Genomic DNA, 24,262 nt, shown 5'->3' with positions numbered 1-24,262 from the left:
TTGTAATGAGCCAAAACTTCCTTGGACGTGATCAAGCCTTTGCATTTATGGAAGGCACGTTTACAGTCTTTGCTCCATTTCCACATTACTCCTGTTTGTAGCAGTTCGTTAAGAGGGTGCAGAACAGTTGAGAAGTTTGGTAAAAATTTATGATAGTAATTTATCAATCCCAGGAACGACCTTAATTGTGAGACATTTTCAGGTGCTGGGGCTTTTATGACTGCTTCAATTTTTTCAGGTGACTTATGCAACCCTTCTTCGTTAATTATGTGGCCACAATATATTTGTTTCTGGAAAAATTCGCACTTGGGGCGATTTGCTCGTAGGCCCCGTTCTCTCAGCCTAGTGAGCACCTGCTCCAAATTGGCAAGGTGCTCGTTGTCGTTTTCTCCTGTTACAAGGATGTCGTCTAGGTAGCATTGAGTCCCCGGAATCCCTTGCAGGACTTGCTCCATAGCTCTTTGCCAGATAGCTGGAGCTGATGCTACTCCGAAAACCAGTCGATTGTACTGGTACAGGCCTTTGTGTGTGTTTATCGTGAGATACTTTTTAGAGGCCTCCTCAACCTCCATCTGTAGATATGCCTGTGCCAAGTCAATTTTGGTGAAAGGTTTCCCTCTGGATAGTGAGGCGAAAATATCTTCTATCCTCGGAAGAGGATACTGTACCGTGTGAAGGACCGGGTTTATAGTCACCTTGAAGTCTCCACAGATGCGAAATTTTCTCTGTTCTTCAGATTTATCATTATTCAACGTTTTCTTTATGACCGGGACAATGGCTGTTGCCCACTCACTCCAATCTATCTTGGATAACACGCCTGCCTTTTCCAAATTCTCCAGCTCTGCCTTGACTGCTGGACGAATTGCGTATGGCACCGGCCTTGCCTTAAAAAACTTGGGAATTGCCGCATCTTCCACTTTTATTGAGGCGGTGACGCCTTTCAAGGTTCCTAGTTCCTGTTGAAACACTTCTTTGGCGTTGGCCAAGCTGTCTTTTAATCGTTCAGGTATGACGTCATCATTTTTTTTCTTACTGGTCACCGTCAGTGCCTGAATGGAGTGCCAGTCTAAACGTATCTTCCTGATCCATTCACGTCCCAACAGCGGTGGACCACCATCTTGCAGAACGTATAAATACAACTTCTGTATTTCCTTGCCGTTGTATACAACAGGCACCCTTATTTTCCCTCTGGGGTATACTTTCTGCCCCGTATATGTCTTCAAGATAATGGATGTGTCTTTCAAAGGTATATGCGGAAATAGCCGCTCGTAATCCCGTCGACTTATGACGATCAGAGCTGATCCTGTATCTAGCTCCATTTTAACTGGGGACCCCGCTATCGTGAGGGTAACCCAAATGGTCTGGTAATCTTCTTTGGCAATTACATTATGTAATTTGAGACAGCTTAGTCTCTTGTTTCCGGAGTCGCTATCGCTCTTCTGGTCTTCGGAGCTACTGTCCGTCATCATTTGTACCTTTCTGTACTTTTCCTTATTGATTTTTTTTTGTCAGTGGATTTTTTGTTTCCAGATCGGGATACACGTGCAATGTGTCCCATCTTTCCGCATTGCCTGCATGCTTTGTCCTTGAACCAGCAGCCCCTCTGGTCATGGGTGGATCTGCCGCAGCGATAACCTCTCTCTCAACCCTGTGTCATTTCATGGGTGCTGAAGTCCTGTGGCTTTTGCTGTATCTCTGCAGCTCCTCTTGCTGCTGCTTCATATGATACAGCCACACTGAAAGCCTTGTCCAGTGTTAAATCTTTCTCAGAAAGTAGCCTTTTCTGTGTTCCTTCACTTAGGAGACCGCAGATGAATTTGTCTCGAAGAGAATCTGCCAGTCCTGCCCCGAATTGGCAGCGCTTTGACAGCTTCCTTAATTCGGTGAGGTAATCAGCGTTACTTTCATTCTTGTGCTGATTCGTCCTGAAGAATTTGAATCGTTCCGCTATCAGCAGCGGTGTTGGGTTTAAGTGCTCCTGTAGGGTGTCAACAATCTCCTTAAAATTCTTGTCCCTCGGTTTGGCTGGAGTGATTAAGTTTCGTAACAGCCCGTATGTCCTTGCGCCCATTAGATTTAGAAGTACCGATGACTTTTTATCATCCTCTATTTCATTCGCTGTGCAATATACCTCCACTCTTTCCACATATGTGGTCCAATCCTCTACATCACTATCGAAAGCAGTAATATTGCCAGTCTTAGGCATCCTGAAAAAAAAATGGCGCCTCCCGCGCTTTCCCTTCTTCCCTGCCGAGAAAAAATGGCGCCTCCCGCGCTTTCCTGCCGCTGCTGACAACGCTGTTCTCCGTGGTTTTTATTTATACAGATATTTTTAATAGTTGGAGACTCGTTCCCGCTGGACTCTCTCTGGGACTTTTCCCTCCCTCTGCTTGGTCCGAACGCCGACCTGCTTTGCAGCGCTGGCCGTCTCCCGTGTGCTCCACCCTCCGTCTCTGTTTGCCTCCGCCTTCGCTGCTCGGCCCCGCTGCAGAGCCAGCCGATCGAGCCCCGGCCCGCCGCCCAGGAAGGATTATTGCAGTACCTGCCACTAGCTGGTGAAACCACAGTTTTCTTCTTTTTTTTTCCTTTCCTTCGACCTTCGTCTGAGGAATCGATCTCCTTGAGGTGCTGCCGAATTGCAGGTAAGTCCGTTTCCAATTCGTCGCCACTGTTTCCGTGTGTTCATGGAGACACGGAATGCAGGAGTTGGTTTAACAGGTGTTTACTGAACAAAGTCTGGAGGTGAATTAAAAGATACAAGACACTATACAGGCTTATATAGCCCGAGTGGCCACTACCGGCATTACAGTACACAGGGGCTCTTAAAGGCACATACACCACACATCCCATATTCAAATTCTTGAAAAATGCTGAGTATTTCGGCGATATCTCCTTTAATCTTTTGTGCTCTAGTGAATACAGCCATAGTTTTTTCAAGTCTTTCATTATAACTATATGGTGTCATCTCTGGTGTCATCACTAGTGAATCTACACAGGAATATAGGAATTGCTAGATGAAAAAAGGCTAAGGTCCATCGAGTTTGCCTTCTGCCATCCTGGTAGTTATGTGATGCAATGATAATGGCGTTGTTAACTAATCAAAGCAATCAGTCTCTATCAATTAGTCTATAACAGATCCTGCAATGACACAAGGAAAACCCCAGTGGTAGAAAGCTTTGGAGATCATGGGTCCAAAGTCACTTTTTTTGCTCCCAAGCATGCTGCATTTACCACGTGTTGCATCTTTTTCATGACTCCTATTCCTTCTATAATTGGATGCAGAAATTAAATGTAGATTAATCGTCACTTCCATGCCTTTGTCCTCAGTGCTAGATGCGTGATGGAGACTGCTGACACTTCAGGGGGTAGCCTCTTGAACTGCAGGTAGCCTCTGTGGCTGAGGATATGTACTGTTGGCAGTTTCATACCTTGCTGTCCACAGAGGGGAAACAATATGATATTTGAAAAGAAAATCATTATCAAATTCTTGTAACAAACTACATGTTTGAATCCTAATCTAGATGGAGACCACGCAGCTTTGCAAGGCCTGAATTTATGCAACTCTTGAAGGATTCTGCTGAAGATTCATATAAACGTCTCATTTATCCACTTCTGTGCAGAGAATTCAGGTGACAACTGTTTTCAAAACCTTTTTGATTTTTTTTTTTCTCTCCTGAAAGCATTACATTTTGCTGGGCGCAGTGCAATCGGCACTGGCAACCCTTTTGGCACCTTGCTCATGGTGGTAATTTTCAAATGTGAGCGTAGCCACTTGAGTATCAGTAGGCCATTTGATAATGAAATGCATCGCAGCCAAGCTGATTCTGTACTCCTCTGACTTCCACACATGCACTTTCCAGCAGGAGTCACTGTGGAGTGAACAGGAGAAGAAACACTGGCCGTATTTTCTTTTCTCATGGACACTACTAAGTGCAGCATCACATTTGAGGATTTTTGACTATTTAAGTTAAGAGGAATTTTGAGTAATGTATATGAAGATATTGCTTTTAATTTGAGCTCTGCTCAACAGAGGTTAAAACCACAACATACAGTTTTTGAGAATGTGGATTAGTATTCAGCATGTAAAAAAGGCTATTAAAAGGGCACACAGGATTCTTGGCTTCAGAAATAGTGATACAGTACAAAAGCAAAGGAAGTAATGCTAAACTTTTGTAAAATACTGGTTAGGCCCCAGCTGGAGTACTGTGGCCAATTCTGGGCACCACACTTTAGGAAGAATATCAAGGTCTTCAAGATGGTACAGAGGAGATTTACTAGAATGGTATCTGGGATGAAAGACTTCAGTAATGTGGAGAGATTGGAGAAACTGGGGTTGTCCTCCTTAGAGCAGCGAAGGTTAAGGGGAGATTTGATAGAGATGTTCAAAATCATGTAGGGTTTTGAAGAGAGTAAATACGGAGAAACTGTTTCCAGTGGCAGGAGGGTCGGTAACCAGAGGACACAGATTTAAGGTAATTGACAAAAGAATCAGACATGAGGAAAAAATCTTTTATGCGGGGAGTTATGATCTGGAATGCACTACCTGAAAGGGTGGTGGAAGCAGATTCAATAATAACTTTAAAGGGGAATTGGATAAATACTTGAAGTGGAAAAATTTGCAGGGCTATGGGGAAAGAGCAGGGGAGAGGGACGAATTGGATGGCCTCCTTCTGTGCTGTATCAGTCTATGATTCTATGATTAAAGGATTAGACCCCGACCAACTGGCTGGACAAATTGGCCCCGATTTTCGGCTTGTGTGGGAAATGGTCGAGTTTCCCTGAATGTGGGGTTTCTGACACACACAAAAAAAGTGTCACAGCTCCACGCAATTTTCCCTCAAGTGGCCAATTAATTCCCAGCATGTGGGAAGCCTTGCTAATTGTCCAATTCGAGTCAGAAATCCCCACAGTATGATGTCATCATTCGTGGTGCTTTCAAGGTCCATAACAAGCACTGCATCCTCTGAAGGCTTCCAAACGAACCATGCAGGATGGCAGAGGAGCCTGCAGCAGCTGTGGCCAGTGCCAGACCCCGAGCTGCCTCCAAATTCGACGAGGCTTCACTGCAGGCATTATTGGATGGGGTAAGGGCCCACAGGGAGGTCCTCTTCCCTAGGTCAGGGAGGAAGAGGCCTCCCACTGAGACCAATGCTGCATGGATGCAGGTGTCAGAAGATGCCAACTCGCTGGGAGTCACCAGAAGATCCTTGGCATTACATCTCTAACTCCTTCCTTTACTCCCCCACAGTACCATCCAGAGCCCCTGTCCTCACTGGAGGAGGAAGAGGCTGTGCAGCCAGACTCCTCAGAGGAAGCTCCAACCTCGGCGCAGCGTCAGCAGAAGTAAGCGCACCCAGCACCAGCGCAGACACTCGCACCTCGGGGGGACCTTCGGGACATAGAGTAGTGTTGTCACCTGGTGTTTCACAGCTCACAAGTGAGCCTCAGCAGATTCTGGAGACCGGGACAGCAGTGGAGAGTCCTCGTCGGAGGGCGCAGGACTCTGCCAGCTCAGCTCAGCTGCGCTGTATGTCGACCCTCTGCCTCTGGGTCCATCCGCAAGAGAAGAGGTGATGGATCTCCATGCACAGATGCAGGAGTCTGTGGCAGGTTTTGTCTCCAGGGTCGCTGCGAGTGTGGAGCGAATGGAGGAGTCCATAGCGACCATGAGCAGAGCCTTTGTGGAGTCATTGGCACATGAACGCATCACCATGGAAAGGTTGGCAACCTCCATGCAGGAGATAACTCGCCAGGGTATGGAAAACATGGAGTGCTCATAAGAGAATGACATCTCTTGAGGAGCGTTGGCCATCTGTTGAACAGAGAAACCAGATCTTCATGGAAGTCCTTCTGAGTGGGACTGCCAGTGCAGAAACGGGTCCCACTGGCCCCCTAAAGCGTAGCAAGGTGGTCTCAAGCCACTTCCAAGCGCTGGCCCCTTCTGGCCTGTGCAGCTTCAGGTGAGTGAGCAGCAGCCTGGTGCTCCTGGTGCCCATCCTGCTGTTCCTGGTTCTGCTGCTGCCGCCTCTGCTGTTGGAGATCCTCTAATGCCAGGAAGGGAAGGTACCAAAGTCCTCCCATGCATCTGGCAGATGCCTCCGTTGAGGGGGTGCTGAGTTAGGGTGGTGAGAGGGGCTTCCCAGGAGCTCATACTGGAGAAGTGTATGAGGCTCCAACTTTCTACAGCTGTTCCTAAGCCTTCAAAAAGTTCCCCCAAGCCACCTTCAACAAGGTGCTGCAGCCTGCAAATGCTGCCTCTTTAAATCTCTTCAGCCCTCATTGACCTGCAGCTGACAGCAAGCAATCCAACTGTTTTCACGCCAGCTCTCATCAGCGGGGTTCCCCGCAGGCGTGTTTGATGTGGGGAAAGCCCCAAAGTCGCATCGGCCCTGGAAAATCTACCTCAACAAGGAGATAATTGCTCATTACTGCTCTGACGACCAGTCCCGCCAGCGGCGGCCAGGACTGAGGCGGGTCACGTAGAAACGGCGGTCCGAAAGTCGGACGGGGTGGGGAATCAGGCGGGGCGGCGGGAGGCCTGAACAGCTTTTTCGCTGATTTTCGGCCCCCGGCCGCCTGGAAAGCCGCCCGATGGCGGCCAGAAAATCGACCCCATTACGTTTCCCGCATACCAAATCAGCTTGAGACAATGGAGTTCAAAGTCATTCTAATTAACATTCACACAGTATGGCTAAATGGCTCTCTTTTCACTCAGCTGAATGGACGTGTAGGTGCCACTCAGCTGAATGGACGTGTAGGTGCCAATGTGTGGGCCAGTTTCTGAGCTAAACTACTAGGTTTGATTGACAGCCCAACTGGCCAATACCTGGATACAGGGAGCTAGAGGAGGGTCAGGTGAAACCTTTTGACTTCCTGTCCAGTTCAGCAAGCTCATGCACAGTCAACTAGAACTTGGAGTGGAAACAGTGATGAGTGATATTCTTTTTAAGGTTAGAGCAAGTTAGCTCAGTGAATACTGACTTACAAAAGTGAAGCCAGGCTTGTTATGGGGCTGTTTGTGTAATTTATTTTCACTATTATGAGGAACAATAGAAATTCTATTGAATTTCATTAAAGATTGTATTCTGTTCAGTCCTACGTTTTCCGTGAAATAAGTCAGCTATTTAGTTTATAGTTTGTCTTGCCTCAATGTGTTTATCAATCCATCTTCCAGTGGATAGTAAGAATGCACATGGGGGCGCATGTGACATTACAGTAACCAGTTCACCCAAGCGGTTTTAATTGTTACAACCCCTAGGTCACGCTGTCATGACTAGATATGGGGCAGTAACGTTACATTCTGATCATAAGTAATGCAATGTCTGATTACATGAGAGACTGGTGACATTGAACCTAAGCGAATATCTAGTGCAAATCTGAAACTTGTAATAACCAATTCTAGCTGCCCAACTACTACGCCAGCTGAGACCAATGCAGACTGGAAATTGAACCTTGGACCTTCTAGTCCATATGGATTAGTACTAACCAGTTAATGTCTTTACCCATTATACCATCAAAAGAGCTTGCTTTCAAGTTTTTAATATATAAGTTACACAACATAGTTTATGTAGTAACGCACGCAGCATTCATAACAAGATAGATGAGTTGACAGCACAAATAGAAATAAATGGGTATGATCTGATAGCTATTACAGAGACGTGGTTGCAAGGTGACCAAGGCTGGGAACTGAATATTCAGGAGTATTTGCCATTTCGTAAGGATAGGCAGAAAGGAAAAGGAGGTGGTGTAGCTCTGTTAATAAAGGATGAGATCAGTGCAGTAATGAGAAATAATATTGGCCTAGATCAAGACGTAGAATCAGTTTGGGTGGAGATAAATAATAAGGGCAGGAGTAGGCCATTCGGCCCTTTGAGCCTGCTCTGCCATTCAATATGATCATGGCTGATCCTCTATCTCAATACCATATTCCTGCTCTCTCCCCATACTCCTTGATGCCTTTTGTGTCTAGAAATCTATCCATCTCCTTCTTAAATATATTCAGTGACTTGGCCTCCACAGCCTTCTGTGGTAGACAATTCCACAGGTTCACCACCCTGACATCTTTCCTCATCTCAGTCCTAAATGTCCTACCCTGTATCCTGAGACTGTGACCCCTCATTCTAGACCCCCCCCAGCCAGGGGAAACATCCTCCCTGCATCCAGTCTGTCTTGCCCTGTCAGAATTTTATACATTTCAACGAGATCCCCTCTCATTCTTCTAAACTCTAGTGAATACAGGCCTAGTCGACCCAATCTCTCCTCATACGACAGTCCTGCCATCCCAGGAATCAGTCTGGTGAACCTTCGCTGCACTCCCTCTATGGCAAGCATATCCTTTCTTAGGTAAGGAGACCAAAACTTCACACAGTACTCCAGGTGCGTAGTAAGACGTCCTTGCTCCTGTACTCAAATCCTCTTGCAATGAAGGCCAACATACCATTTGCCTTCCTAACTACTTGCTGCACCTGCTTATCTGCTTTCAGTGACTGGTGTACAAGGACACCCAGGTCCCTTTGTACATCTGCATTTCCCAATCTATCACCATTTAAATAATACTCTTACCTTTCTGTTTTTTCTACCGAAGTGGATAACTTCACATTTATCCACGTTATACTGCATCTGCCATGTATTTGCCCACTCACTCAGCTTGTCTAAATCGCCTTGAAGCCTCTTTGCATCCTCCTCACAACCGCACCTAGCTTCGTGTCATCAGCAAACTTGGAAATAGAGCATTTTGTTCCCTCATCCAAATCATTGATCTATATTGTGAATAGCTGGGGCCCAAGCACTGATCCCTGCGGTATCCCTCTAGTCACCGCCTGCCACCCCGAAAAAGACCCATTTATTCCTACTCTCTTAACCAATTTTCAGTCCATGCCAGTATATTACCCCCAATCCCATGTGCTTTAATTTTGCACACTAACCTCTTATGTGGGACTTTATCAAAGGCCTTCTGAAAATCCAAATACACCACATCCACTGGTTCTCCCTTATCTATTCTACCAGTTACATCCTCAAAAAAACTCCAGTAGGTTTGTCAAACGCGATTTCCCTTTCATAAATCCATGTTGACTTTGTCTAATCCCGTTGATATTTTCTAAGTGTCCTGTTATCGCATCCTTTATAATAGACTAGCATTTTCCCTGTTACTGATGTTAGGCTAACCGGTCTGTAGTTCCCTGTTTTCTCTCTCCCTCCTTTTTTAAATAGTGGGGTTACATTTGCCACCCTCCAATCTGCAGGAACTGTTCCATAATCTATAGAATTTTAGAAGATGACAATCAATGCATCCACTATTTCCACGGCTACCTCTTAGTACTCTGGGATGCAGATTATCAGGCCCTGGGGATTTATCAGCTTTCAGCCCCATTAATTTCTTCAGCACTATTTTTTTACTAATACTAATTTCCTTTAATTCCTCCTTCTCACTAGACCCTTGGTTCCCTCGCATTTCTAGGTGGGAAAGCAAATTGTGTGGAGGACGCAAAGAATCTCCAAAGGGATATAGATAGGCTAAGTGAGTGGGCAAAAATCTGGCAGATGGAGTTTAACGTGGGAAAATGTGAGGTGATCCACTTTGGTAGGAAAAATAAAAAAGCAAATTATTATCTAAATGGGGAGAGATTACAAAATGCTGAGGTACAGAGGGATCTGGGGATCCTTGTACATGAATCAGAAAAAGTTAGCATGCAGGTACAGCAAGTAATTAGGAAGGCAAATGGAGTGTTGGCCTTTATTACAAAGGGAGTGGAGTATAAAAGTAGGGAAGTCCTGTTACAACTGTACAGGGCGTTGGTGAGACCACGCCTGGAGTACTGCGTACAGTTTTGTTCTCCTTATTTAAGGAAGGATATACTTGCAGTGGAGGCAGTTCAGAGAAGGTTCACAAGATTGATTCCGGAGATGAAGGGGTTGTCTTATGAAGAAAGGTTGAGCAGGTTGGGCCTATACTCATTGGAGTTTAGAAGAATGAGAGGGGATCTTAATGAAACATATAAGATTCTGAAGGGGCTTGACAGGGTAGATGCAGAGAGGATGTTTCCTCTTGTGGGGGAATCTAGAACTAGGGGCATAATTTCAGAATAAGGGGGCATGCTTTTAAATTGGAAATGAGGAGGAATTTCTTCTCATGGTCGTGAATCTTTGGAATTCTCTTCCCTAGAGAGCAGTGGAGGCTGGGCCATTGAATATATTTAAGGTGGAGGTAGATTTTTGAACGATAAGGGAGTCGAGGGTTATGGGGAGCAGGCAGCGAAGTGGAGTTGAGGCCAAGATCAGATCAGCCATAATCTTATTGAATGGCAGAGCAGGCTCGAGGTGCCAAATGACCTACTCCTGCTCCTACGTCTTACGTAAGTTTTTATAAATTCAAGTTTTACTATTTCAGGACATTCTTCTCACGACACTTTTTGGATAGTATCTGGATGGATGAAGCTAAATACTGAAATTTAGTTAAGCTTTTAATTATAAACAAGTGCATGATATTGTGTTAATATGAGGATTCTGTTTTATTTTGATAGTCTTGTAGTTGTTTTATTTTGATACGTGCCAATTGGCATACGGATAAGCAGATTAGAAGGTTAAATGCGTGGCTGAAAGTGGTGTGGGAGGCAGGGGATTCGCTTCATGGCATCAGTACTGGGGAAAGAGGGAGCTGTTCTGTTGGGACGGGCTCCACTTAAACCGGGCTGGAACCAGTGTCCTGGTGAATCAAATAACTAGGGCAATAGACAGGGCTTTTAAACTAATGAAAGGGGGTTGGGAGGATACAGGAAAGAGTCAATTTAAAAGCAGTGATAGAAATGTCAAGGCTCTAGAGCAGAGCAGAGTTTTGGGTAAAAATAAGCAGAGTGAGTCAGGAAGGGACAGAGAGAGTAACAAAGGTAATAGGGCATCAGTGACTAAGGTGATATCAGGGAAAAATAGAAAAAAGTCAAAGCTAAAGGCACTATATCTGAATCCACGAAGCATTCACAACAAAATAGATCAATTAATAGCGCAGATAAAAATGAGCAGGTTTGATCTAATAGCCATTATGGAGACGTTGCAAAGAGACCACGGTTGTGAACTAAATATTCCAGGATATTTAACTTTTAGAAGATATGGGCAAAATGGAAAAGGAGGAGGGGTAACCCTGATAATAAATGATGGGGTAAAGACAGTAGCGAAAAAGGATCTTGGCTCCGAAAATCAAGAAGTACAATCAGTTTGGGTGGAGCTAAGAAACAGCAAGGGGCAGAACACTTTGGTTAGAGTTGTTTATGGGCCCCCAAACAGTAGTTGTAATGTAGGGCAGAGTATAAATCAGGAAATTAGAGGCGCGTTTTTTTTATGGGATGTGGGTGTCGCTGGCAAGGCCAGCATTTATTGTCCATCCCTCATTGCCCTTGAGAAGGTGGTGGTGAGCCGCCGCCTTGAACCGCTGCAGTCCGTGTGGTGAAGGTACTCCCACAGTGCTGTTAGGGAGGAAGTTCCAGGATTTTGACCCAGCGACGATGAAGGATCGGTGATGCACTTCTAAGTCAGGATGGTGTGTGACTTGGAGGGCAACTTGGAGGTGGTGGTGTTCCCATGCGCCTGCTGCCCTTGTCCTTCTAGGTGGAAGAGGTCGTGGGTTTGGGAGGTGCTGCCGAAGAAGGCTTGGCGAGTTGCTGCAATGCATCTTGTAGATGGTACACACTGCAGCCACGGTACGCCGGTGGTGGAGGGAGTGAATGTTTAAGGTGGGGGATGGGGTGCCAATCAAGCGGGTTGATTTGTCCTGGATGGTGTCGAGCTTCTTGAGTGTTGTTGGAGCTGCACTCATCCAGGCAAGTGGAGAGTATTCCATCACACTCCTTACTTGTGCCTTGTAGATGGTGGAAAGGCTTTTGGAGTCAGGAGGTGAGACACTCGCTGCAGAATACCTAGCCTCTGACCTGCTCTTGTTGCCACAGTATTGATGTGGCTGGTGCAGTTAAGTTTCTGGTCAATGGTGACCCCCAGGATGTTGATTTGTGGGGGATTCGGTGATGGTCAAGGGGCGGTGGTTAGACTCTTGCTTGTTGTAGATAGTCATTGCCTGGCACTTGTGTGGTGCGGATGTTACCTGCCACTTATCCGCCCAAGCCTGAATGTCGTCCAGGTCTTGTTGCATGTGGGCATGGACTGCTTCATTATCTGAGGAGTTGTGAATGACGCTGAACACTGCAGTCATCAGCGAACATCCCTATTTCTGACCTTATGTTGGAGGGAAGGTCATTGCTGAAGCAGCTGAAGATGGTTGGACTTAGGACACTGCCCTGAGGAACTCCTGCAGCGATGTCCCGGGGCTGTGATGATTGACCTCCAACCACCACAACCATCTTCCTTTGTGCTAGGTATGACTCCAGCCAGTGGAAAGTTTTCCCCCCGATTCCCATTGACTTCAGTTTTACTAGGGCTCCTTGATGCCACACTCAGTCATAAGAACATAAGAACTAGGAGTAGAAGTAGGCCATTTGGCTGCTCGAGCCTGCTCCGCCATTCAATAAGATCATGGCTGATCTTCTACATCATCTCCACTTTCCTGCACTATCCCCATATCCCTTGATTCCCTTAATATTCAAAAATCTATCGATTTCTCTCTTGAATATACTCAACGACTGAACCTCCACAGCCCTCTGGAATAGAGAATTCCAAAGATTCACCACCCTCTGAGTGAAGAAATTTCTCTTCATCTCAGTCCTAAATGGCCGAACCCTTATTCTGAGACTGTGACTCCTGGTTCTAGACTCCTCGGTCAGGGAGAACATCTTCCCTGCATCTACCCTGTCGAGCACTAAGATTTTTGTATGCTTCAATGAGATCACCTCTCCTTCTTCTAAACTCTAGAGAATATAGGCCAAGTCTACTCAATCTGTCCTCATAGGACAATCCCCCCATCCCAGGAACCAGTCTGGTGAACCTTCGTTGCACTCCCTCTATGGCAAGTATATCCTTCCTTAGGTAAGGAGACCAAAACTGTACACAGTACTCCAGGTGTGGTCTCACCAGGGCCCTATATAATTGCATAAGACGTCTTTACTCTTATACTCAAATCCTCTTGTAATAAAGGCCAACATACCATTTGCTTTCCTAATTACTTGCTGTACCTGCGTGTTAACTTTCAGTGATTCATGTACAAGGACACCCAGATCCCTCTGAACACCAACATTTCCCAATCTCTCACCATTTAAAAAATACTCTGCTTTTCTATTTTTCCTACCAAAGTGGATAACTTCACATTTCTCCACATGATATTCCATTTGCCATGTTCTTGCCCACTCACTTAGCCTGTCTTTATCACCTTGAAGCCTTCTTGCATCCTCCTCACAACTTACATTCCTACCCAGCTTTGTATCATCAGCAAACTTGGATATATTACATTTGGTCAAATGCTGCCTTGATGTCAAGGGCAGTCACTCTCACCTCATCTCTGGAATTCAGCTCCTTTGTCCACATTTGGACCAAAGCTGTAATGAGGTCGGGAGCAGAGTGGTCTTGGAGGAACCCAAACTGGGCATCAGTGAACAGGTTATTGGTGAGTAAGTACCGCTGATCCGTTGATTGTGGGATTGCTTAGCCCTGTCTATAGCATGCTGCTTCTGCTTTTTAGCATGCATTTAGTCCAGTGTTGCAGCTTCCCCAGGTTGGCACCTCATTTTTAGGTACGCCAGGTGCTGTTCCTGGCAAGCTCTTCTACACTCTTTAATGAGCCAGGGTTGGTCCCGTGGCTTGATGGTAATGGTAGAGTGAGGGATTTGCTGGGCCATGAGGTTACAGATTGAGGTGGAATACAATTCTGCTGCTGCAGATGGCCCACAGCACCTCATGGATGTCCAGTTTTGAGCTGCAAGATCTGTTCTGAATCTATTCCATTTAGCACGGTGGTGGTGCCACACAGCACGATGGAGGGTGTCCTCAATGTGAAGGCGGGACTTCGTCTCCACAAGGACTGTGCAGTGGTCACTGCTACCGGTACTGTCATGCAACAGGTAGATTGGTGAGGGCGAGGTCAAGTAGGTTTTTCCCCTCGTGTTGGTTCTCTCACCACCTGTCGCAGGCCCAGACTGGCAGCTATATCCTTCAAGACTCGGCCAGCTTGGTCAATAGTGGTGCTACCGAGCCACTCTTGGTGATGGACATTGAAGTCTCCAACTCAGAGTATATTCTGTGCTTCTTCCAAGTGGTGTTCAACATGGAGGAGTACTGATTCATCAGCTGAGGGAGGGCGGTATGTGGTAATCAGCAGGAGGTTTCCTTGCCCATGTTTGACCTGAAGCCATGAGACTTCATGGGGTCCAGAGTCAATGTTGAGGACTTACAGGGCCACTCCTTCCTGACTGTATACCACTGTGCTGCCACCCCTGGTGGGTTTGTCTTGCCGGTGGGAAAGGACTTACCCAGGGATGGTGATGGGGGAGTTTGGGACATTGGCTGAGAGATATGATTCTGTGAGTATGACTACGTCAGGCTGCTGCTTGACTAGTCTGTGCGACAGCTCTCCCAATTTTGGCACAAGTCTCCAGATGTTAGTGAGGAGGACTTTGTAGGGTCGACTGGGCTGGGTGTGCCATTGCCGTGTCAGTCGCCAGTGTCGAGGTCGATGCCGGGTGCTCCATCCGGTTTCATTCTTATTATTGTGTTTCGTAACTGTTTGTTACAACTGAATGGCTTGCTGGGCCATTTCAGAGGGCAGTTAAGTGTCAACCACATTGCTGTGCGTCTGGAGTCACGTATAGGCCAGATCAGGTAAGGATGGCAGATTTCCTTCCCGAAAGGACAATAGTGAACCAGATGGGTTTTTACGACAATCCGTTAGTTTCATTACTGATCCAGATTTATTTAATTAACTGAATTTAAATTCCCCAGCTGCTGTGGTGGGATTTCTAGTCACGTCTCTGGATCATTAGTCCAGGGCTCTGGATTACTAGCCCAGTGACATTATCACTATGTTCCCATTAGCATATGTAGATTTTAATCTACATATAGACTCGGCAAACCAGATTTGCAGTAATAGTGTGGAGGACGAGTTCATGGAATGTATACAAGATAGTTTTCTCGATCAGTATGTGGAGGAAGCAACTAAGGAACAGGCTGTTTTAGATCTTGAATTGTGCAATGAGGAAGGGTCAATTAATAACCTTATAGTAAAGGGGCCTTTAGGAAAGAGTGACCATAATATGATAACATTTTATATTGAGTTTGAAAGTGATTTAGTTAAGCCTGAAACTAGTATCTTAACTAAACAAAGCAAATTATGTAGGTATGAGGGCCGAATTGGCTAAGGTAGATTGGGAAACTATATTAAAAGGTATGACAGTAGACAAGCAATGGCTAGCATTTAAAGAATTAATACATAATTTACAGCAAATATACATTCCTTTAAAGGCACAAAAATCCCATGGGAAAAGTGGTTCAACCGTGGCTAACAAGAGAAGTTAAAGATGGTATTAGATCAAAGGAAGAGGCTTTTAATGTTGCCAAAAAGAGTAGTAAGTCTGTGGATTGGGAGGATTTTAGAATTCAGCAAAGGAGGACCAAGAAATTGATAAGGAAAGAGAAAGAAGGATATGAGAATAAATTAGCAAGAGACATAAGAACAGATTGTAAACGTTTCTATAGGTATGTAAATAGGAAGAGATTAGTAAAAGTAAACGTGGGTCCATTTGAGGCAGAGACAGGAGAAATTATAATGGACAATAAGGAAATGGCAGAGACATTAAACAAATACTTTGTATCTGTATTCACAGTAGAAGACACAAAAACATTCTGGAAATAATGGGGAACCAAGGGTCTAGAGAGAATGAGGAACTTAACGAAATCAGTATAAGTAAAGACATAGTACTGGAGAAATTAATGGGACTAAGTGGTGACAAATCCCCTGGACCTGACAACCTGCATCCTAGGGTTTTAAAAGAGGTAGCTGCAGAGATAGTGGATGCTCTGGTATTAATCTTCCAGAATTCCCTAGATTCTAGAACAGTCCCCAAGGATTGGAAGGTAGCAAACATTCTACTGCTATTTAAGAAAGGAAGAAGTGAAAAAACAGGGAAGTGTAGGCCAGTTAGCCTGACATTAGTAGTAGGCAAAATGCTAGAATCTATTATTAGGGACGTGGTAACAGGGCACTTAGAAAATCATAACATCATTAGGCAGAGTCAACATGGTTTTATGAAAGGGAAGTTATGTTTGACAAATCTGTAAGAGTTTTTTGAAGATGTAACTAGCAGGATGGATCAGGGGAAACCAGTGGATGTAGTGTATTTAGATTTTCAAAAAGCATTCGATAAGGTGCCACGCAAGAGGTTATTACACAAAATTAGGACTCATGAGATTGGGGGTAATATATTAGCATGGATTGAGGATTGGTTAATGGACAGAAAACAGAGAGTAGGAATAAATAGGACTTTTTCAGGTTGGCAGGCTGTAACTAGCAGGGTACCGCAAGGATCAGTGCTTGGGCCTTAGCTATTACAATCTATATTAATGACTTGGATGAAGTGACTGAGTATAACGTATCCAAGTTTGCTGATAATACAAAGTAAGGTGGGAAAGTAAGCTATGAGGAGGACGCAAAGAGGCTGCAGAGTGATATAGACAGGTTGACTGAGTGGGCAAGAAAATGGCAAACGGAATACAATGTGGGGAAGTGTGAAGTTATCCACATTGGTAGGAAAAACAAAAAAACAGAATATTTTTTGAATGGTGAGAGACTGGGAAATGCTTGCATTCAGAGGGACCTGGGTGTCCTTGTACGTGAATCACAAAGTTAACATGCAGGTACAGCCAGCAATTAGGAAAGCAAATGGTATGTTAGCTTTTGTTACAAAGGGATTAGAGTATAAGAGTAAAGAAGTCTTACTACAATTATACAGGGCATTGGTGAGGCCACACCTGGAGCGCTGTGTACAGTTCTGGTCTCCTTACCTAAGGAAAGACATACTTGTCTTAGGGAGTATAACGAAGGTTCACTAGACTGGTTCCTGGGATGAGGGGTATGCCCTATGAGGAGAGATTGAGTAGAGTAGGAGTAAACTAGAGTTTAGAAGAATGAGAGGTGATCTAATTGAAACATATAATATTCTTAAGGGGCTTGACAGTGTTAATGCTGAGAAAATGTTTCTCCTGGCTGGGGAGTCTAGAACCAGGGGTCACAGTTACAGAATAAGGGGTTGGCCATTTAGGACTGAGATGAGGAGAAATTTCTACACTCGAAGGGTTGTGAATCTTTGGAATTCTCCATCCCAGAGAGGTGTGGAGGCTCAGTCATTGAGTATATTCAAGATAGATCGATAAATTTTTGGGAATTAAGGGATATGGGGATGGTGCGGGAAGGTGGAGTTGAGATAGAAGATCTTGTTGAATGGCGGCTTGTTGAATGGCGGAGCAGGCTCGAAGGGCCAAATGGCCTACTCCAGCTCCTATTCCTTATGTTCTTATGTTAATGAAGTTAAGACTTTGCTTTTCTTTCTTTTAAGGTCCCGTTTAACCTCAGATGCTGAGAAGGAATCTATTGCAATGTTTGGGAGAAACCTTCGACAGCTTCTTTTGATTAATCCTGTTCGTGGCCGGGTTCTGATGGGGATTGATCCTGGTTTTAGGCATGGCTGTAAACTGTCAGTCATTTCACCTACAAGTACGTGCAAACTTTCTCTCTTCCCTTTGCTTTGGACGGATGTGGTGTGTTAGTGTATGTATTTTCTCCAATTAAATATTGGGAAAACCAAAGCCATTGTTTTCGGTCCCCGCCACAAACTCTGTTCCCTATCCACTGATTCCATCCCTCTCCCTAACATGTCTGTGGCTAAACCACTCTCTTCGCAACTTTAGTGTCTTATTTGACCCTGAAATGAACTTCCGACCACACATCCGCGGCATAACTAAGACTGTCTATTTCCACCTCCGTAACATCGCTCATCCGCTGCTGAAACCCTCATCCATGCCTTTGTTATCTCTAGACTTGACTATTCCAAAGCACTCCTGGCTGGCCCCCCACATTCTACCCTATGTAAACTTGAGGTCATCCAGAACTCTGCTGCCCATGTCTTAACTCGCACCAAGCCCTGTTCGCCCATCACCCCTGTGCTCACTGACCTACATTGGCTTCCGGTTAAACAACGCCTAGATTTCAAAATTCTCATCCTTGTTTTCAAATCCCTCCATGGCCTCGCCCCTCCCTATCTCTATAATCTCCTCCAGCCCCACAACTCCCCGAGATATCTGCGCTCCTCTAATTCTGCCCTCTTGAGTATCCCTGATTATAATTGCTCAACCATTGGTGACCATGCCTTCTGTTGCCTCTGCCCTAAGCTCTGAAATTCCCTGCCTAAACCTCTGCGCCTCTATCTCTCTTTCCTCCTTGAAGACACTCCTTAAAACCTACCTCCTTGACCAAGCTTTTGGTCACTTGCCCTAATTTCTCCATGTGTGGCTTGGTGTCAAATTTTGTATGATAACACATCTGTGAAGCGCCTTGGGACGTTTTACTACATTAAAGGTGCTATATTATTACTTGTTATATTTATGTACACTTTTAACACTGTTTAGCATAGGTTACAAAGCATTAACATTTTATTTACAATCTTTAAGATGCTGCTAAGGGTGCACAATGGCGCAATGTGACTCCCTTCAACGTACTGTGCCATGGGGTGTAGGGCATGATTTGCATCTGCAATTTATTGCACACTGCGTTTGGAGCTTCACTGTCATGATATGAAAGTGTCGAATTGAGACCAGCTGCTCTGCATCACCACAGTCATTGAGATTAATTAACTTAGCATCGATCAGGGATCTTCCTATAATATTTAGCTCAGGACCAACCAAAATGGTATGATTTGCCTGCTGAGCATTTGGGATGCCCCACATATATTTTAATAACTTAATGTTTGGTCTCCTCCAAAATTCTATCCCTATGACTTATTGGCACTGTAAAGATAACCCATTTTAAAATTGGTTATTCTTGGTTGCTACTGATGGTTTTACAATAAGACTGCTTGTTGGCATTTTTGAGGTTTTGTTTTATGCTAATATGTAATGTCAAAGCACCTGGACGATAGGAATTTGAGCAAGAGTCATGACAAATTATTAAAATGTATTTATACATAAATTCTAACTTTACTCCCTGTTTTCAAGATTGGAAATTAAATCTGTGGAGGACAATGCTACTTTACAAAGAAATGGGGGTATCAAAGTGCTTTCCAAATTTCAGTCCTCTCAACTAAATTTGAATATGCAGTAATTGTGGGTTCTTCCTATTTATTCACTGTGGTTTGAGCAGAATACTCAGAGAAGGCTACGTGTGAGCAAACACTATACAGCTCTCTCAAATGTTTTGCACTTCTGAATTGTTTAAACCCTTTATGTAATAAGTTATGCATTCAACTAATTCCCCATGAAGTGTAATATAATAAGTATGCAAGAGTGGCCAGACAACAAAATTCACCATTAAGATTAACTTGATATTGAAATTCCTATGTCAAAAAGTGATATTTCTTGAGGCCTGTAAAAGTTCTGAGTACCAAAGATGTGCCTAAATTGAGGATACATTATGAAGAGCTGTAGTATACAGTTTGTATCCCAGGAATGGGTTGACCTGCTAACTCACTGAAAAGTAATGAGCATTTAGAATTGCTAGTCACTGAAGATAGGTGAAGAGGATTTATGTTTCAGCTGCTGTTCTTCAAATTACACATTCAAATGAATACTCAGCTTTTTCCTGTAGTACAGTATGTCTTTAAGGTTTTAATCTAATTTGGGGTTGAGATTATTTAAAACCCTTTATGCTTTGTATACATGGTTCATATGCATCGTCATTCAAACCCATGGATTGCATCACTAATAGCCTTGTAATCGCTCCCAGGCATCCATTATTCTGTTTTTATTGCAGTATTGGGAGCACTAAGATTTTAATCAGGTTTTTGAAATCCACTCTAAGTTGAACAATAATAGGCTGGAAATGATGGACAACTCCAGCAGAGACCTTGTGGACCCAGCCATGATGCTACGTGTGATGGGCGATGTTGCGGCTTCCATTACAGTACAGGCAGAAGCGATCCAATGTCTCAGTGCTACAGTGGAAACTCCGACTGCTGCCATTGTGGCTGGGTTTGCAAGTCTCAAAAGGGACTTACAGGGTGTCTCAGCAGGCCAGCAATCTGTCCTCCAACAGATTACTAGGAATGCTGAGGCGCCGCTCTGGGGGAGTGGAGTCTGTGGAGTAGGAACCTGCTATCCTCTCTCAGGATGACAGCATTCCTACTCCCATCACTGCCACTCAGCCATTGCTCTTGCCGCTGCCTGTCAGCCAGCCCAGGCTGCTGCCATCCGTGCCGAGGTGGTGTAGTCTGCAGCCAGGCCTTGGTCCACAGCTGGTCGAGGTCGTCCTGCAAGGCCATCTGTAGTCTCCTCCACGGAAACTCAGCAGCTTTCCACCAGCCATGCTGCAGCCACTGGGGGAGCACTGCATAGGAGCACTAGAGTAGGACAGGCACTAAGGGATTGCACAAGGGTGATTAGTTCATATTGTAATGTTAAATGAATAATTATAAATTAATTTATTTTTGTTTGGAATGTTTGTTTTGTGGTGGCTCTCATTTCAGCTTTGTGCCCAGGAGGATGCTGTGATGCTCTGTGACAGAGGGGATGGTATGATGAGGGTGTGGTGACCAACAGGGATCTGGGATTTTATTCATTGGAATTGGAGTCTGATGAGGCGTTCACAGACAGCCTGTTTGGAAGGGGGATTTGCTGCCTCCCTCCTCCTTTCCTCCTCGTCCTCTTGCTCTTCTTCCTGAGGTGGTCCCACAATCCCACGTAGCGAGGGCTGTGCCCGCATGATGGCCAAGTTGTGAAGCATGCAGCAGACCACCATGAAATAGGACACCCACTCCAGCAAGTACCGGAGGGCTCCTCCCCAGCGGTTAAGGCAGCGAAACCCCATACGTTCTGAGGGGGAGGGTGAATAGCCAGAGGTTGTTTTCCATATCCGTATCAATGATATAGGTAGTATGAGGGATGAAGTCCTGCAGACAGATTTTAGGGAGCTAGGAAAGAAATTAAAAAGCAGGACCTCAAAAGTTGTAATCTCCAGATTACTCTCGGTGCCATGAGCTAGTGAGCATAGAAATAGGAGGATAGAGCAGATGAATGCATGGCTGGAGGGATGGTGCAGGAGGGAGGGCTTTGGATTCCTGGGACATTGTGACCAGTTCTGGTGGAGGTGGGACCTGTACAGGCCGGGCGGGTTGCACCTCAACAGAGCCGGGGTGAATATCCTTGTGTGTGTGGGGGGGGGTGGGGTTGGCTAGATGATGTTGGGGCGAGTTTAAACTAATTTGACAGGGGGCTGGGCACCAGGTTGTAGCATTAAAAAAGAGAAACATGGTGCACAAAGGATTGGGAGAGACAGCACTCGAGTAAGAAATAGTACGGTATTGGGTGAGGTCAGACTAAGAGAGAATATAAGAAGATCTAAGATAGGTTTGCAGTGCATGTGTGTAAACGCATGAAGCGTGGTAAATAAGGTTGATGAGCTGCAGGCGCAAATAGTCACGTGGGAATATGATGACGTGGCGATACCGGAGACCAGGCTCAAAAAAGGACAGGGTTGGGTACTAAATATTCCTGGATATAAAGTGTTCAGGAAAGAAAGGAAGTGGGGTGGCATTTGTTTACTCCGATTCCCGCTTGGCAGCCAGCCAAATTGAGAAGCTAGGTGGCTACCGAGTGGGAAAGCCAGTTGCAGAAGGCCGGTACTGCTGTGGACGGTCCCCAGCAAAGGAGCTGAATCCTAGAAATGAGGTGAGAGTGACTGCCCTTGACATCAAGGCAGCACTTGACCGAGTGTAGCATCAAGGAGCCCTAGTAAAATTGAAGTCAATGAGAATCGGGGGGAAAAACTCTCCACTGGTTGGAGTCATACCTAGCACAAAGGAAGATGGTTGTGGTGGTTGAAGGTCAATCATTGCAGTCCCAGGACATCGCTGCAGGAGTTCCTCAGGGCACTGTCCTAGGTCCAACCATCTTCAGCTGCTTCATCAGACCTTCCCTCCAACATAAGGTCAGAAATAGATTAAGCAGATTAAAAAACAGGACCTCAAAGGTTGTAATCTCTGGATTACTCCTGGTGCCACGTGCTAGTGAGTATAGGAATAGGAGGATAGAGCAGATGAATGCGTGGCTAAAGAGTTGGTGCAGGAGGGTGGGCTTTAGTTTCCTGGATCACTGGGTCTGCATCTGGGGAAGGTGGGACCTGTACAAGTCAGACGGGTTGCACCTGAACCGGAACGGGACCAACATCCTTGCGGGGAGGTTTGCTAGTACTGTTTTGGGGGGGGGGGGGGGGTGTTTAAACTAACTTGGCAGGGGGATGGGATATGGAGTGGAGCTATAGTTAGGGGGTGATGCACAGCCAAATATAGAGGAAAAAACACAAGTCAGACTGGAAGGCAGAGCAAATATGTAACGGCACAAGGGAGTATGACAAGGCTGGATGGCATTTATTTTAATGCAAGGAGTCTTGCGAGTAAAGCAGATGAATTGAAGGTGTTGATGACACATGGAAGTATGATAGTGTTGCTATCACAGAGACATGGTTGAAGGAGGGGCAGGACTGGCAGCTCAATATTCCGGGGTATAAAATCTTCAGGCAAGACAGAGGGGTGTGTAAAAGAGGAGGGGGTGTCGCAATATTAATCAAGGAGTCAATTACTGCTGTAAGGAGGGATGATATCTTAGCAGGTTCCTCTAATGAGGCCATATGGGTAGAACCTAAAAACAAAAAGGGGGCAAGCACTTTGCTGGGAGTGTACTATGGGCCCCCAAACAGTCAGGAGGAGATAGAGGAACAGATATGTAGGCAAATCTCAGAGAAATGTAGAAATAATAGGGTAATAATAGTAGGGGATTTCAACTTCCCCAATATTAACTGGGATAGTCAGAGTGTGAAAGGCTTGGGTGAGGAATTCTTAAAGTGCATCCAGGAGAGCTTTTTGAGCCAGCATGTAGAAAGTCCTACAAGAGAGGGGGTGGTACTGGACCTAATTCTAGGGAATGTAGCCGGGCAAGTGGTAGAAGTGTCAGTAGGAGAGCATTTTGGTGACAGTGACCATAATTCGGTGAGATTTAAGGTAGTCATGGAAAAGGACAAAGATGGACCGGAAATAAAGTTTATAAATTGGGGGAAGGCCGATTTTAATATGATAAGGCAGTATCTGGGCAAAATGGACTGGAATCAGCTACTTGTAGGAAAATCCACATCAGAACAATGGGAGTCTTTCAGAAAGGAAATAGAGTACAACGCCAACATGTTCCCATCAAGGTCAAGGGCGGGACCAACAAGCCCAGGGAATCCTGGATGACAAGGGATATACAAGAATGGATTAGGAAAAAAAGAGAGGCTTTTGGCAGATGCAAAGGACGAAAAACAGTGGAAGCCCTAGAGGAGTATAGAAAGTGCAGGAGGGTACTTAAAAAAGAAAATAGGAGAGCGAAGCGGGGGCATGAAAAAATATTTGCGGGCAAAATAAAGGAAAATCACAAGGTGTTTTATAAGTATATTAAGGGCAAGAAGATAACCAGGGAAAGAGTAGGGCCCATTAGGGACCAAAGTGGCAACCTGTGTGTAGAGCCGGAAGATGTAGGTGAGGTTTTAAATGAATATTTTGCAACTGTGTTCACTATGGAGAAGGACGATGTAGGCATAGAAATCAGGCAGGGGGATTGTGATACACTTGAACAAATTAGTATTGAGAGGGAGGAGGTATTAGCGGTTGTAACGGGCTTAAAAGTGGATAAATCCCCAGGCCCAGACGAGATGTATCCCAGGCTGCTGTGTGAGGCATGGGAGGAGATTGCAGGGGCTCTGACACAAATTTTCAGAACCTCTCTGGCCACAGGGGAGGTGCTAGAGGACTGGAGAACAGCTAACATAGTACCATTGTTCAAGAAGGGTAGTAGGGATAAACCAGGGAATTGCAGGCCAGTGAGCCTAACATCAGTGGTAGGGAAATTATTGGAAAAAATTCTGAGGGACAGAATTAGTCTCCATTTGGAGAGGCAAGGATTACTCAGGGATAGTCAGCATGGCTTTGTCAGGGGGAGATCATGTCTGACTAATTTGATTGTATTTTTCAAGGGGGTGACTTGGTGTGTGGATGAGGGTAGTGCAGTTGATGTAGTCTACATGGACTTCAGTAATGCAACGCATATGGTTACTAACCAAACTCCCGCCATGATGTTCTACAATAGAAACCCCCCCCAG

General features: G+C 45.2%; 1 protein-coding gene across 1 annotated transcript in view; it reads left to right on the top strand.

Moving 5' to 3' along the window:
• srbd1 (S1 RNA binding domain 1) overlaps nt 1-24,262 on the top strand; it is a 400,732-nt gene that overhangs the window by 65,789 nt on the left and 310,681 nt on the right. The window contains exons 12-13 of the mRNA XM_085980499.1: nt 3,522-3,629; nt 17,481-17,638. Coding sequence (XP_085836625.1) covers nt 3,522-3,629; nt 17,481-17,638 — 266 coding nt within the window. The remainder of the gene's footprint in view (nt 1-3,521; nt 3,630-17,480; nt 17,639-24,262) is intronic.

The sequence above is a fragment of the Somniosus microcephalus genome, chromosome 3, assembly GCF_052327205.1.
Source record: "Somniosus microcephalus isolate GS21.2 chromosome 3, FLI_Smic_1.0, whole genome shotgun sequence".
In the NCBI taxonomy this organism is placed as follows: domain Eukaryota; kingdom Metazoa; phylum Chordata; class Chondrichthyes; order Squaliformes; family Somniosidae; genus Somniosus; species Somniosus microcephalus.
The sequence above is the reverse complement of the archived record's forward strand: the minus strand, read 5'-3'. Positions and strand labels throughout refer to the sequence as shown.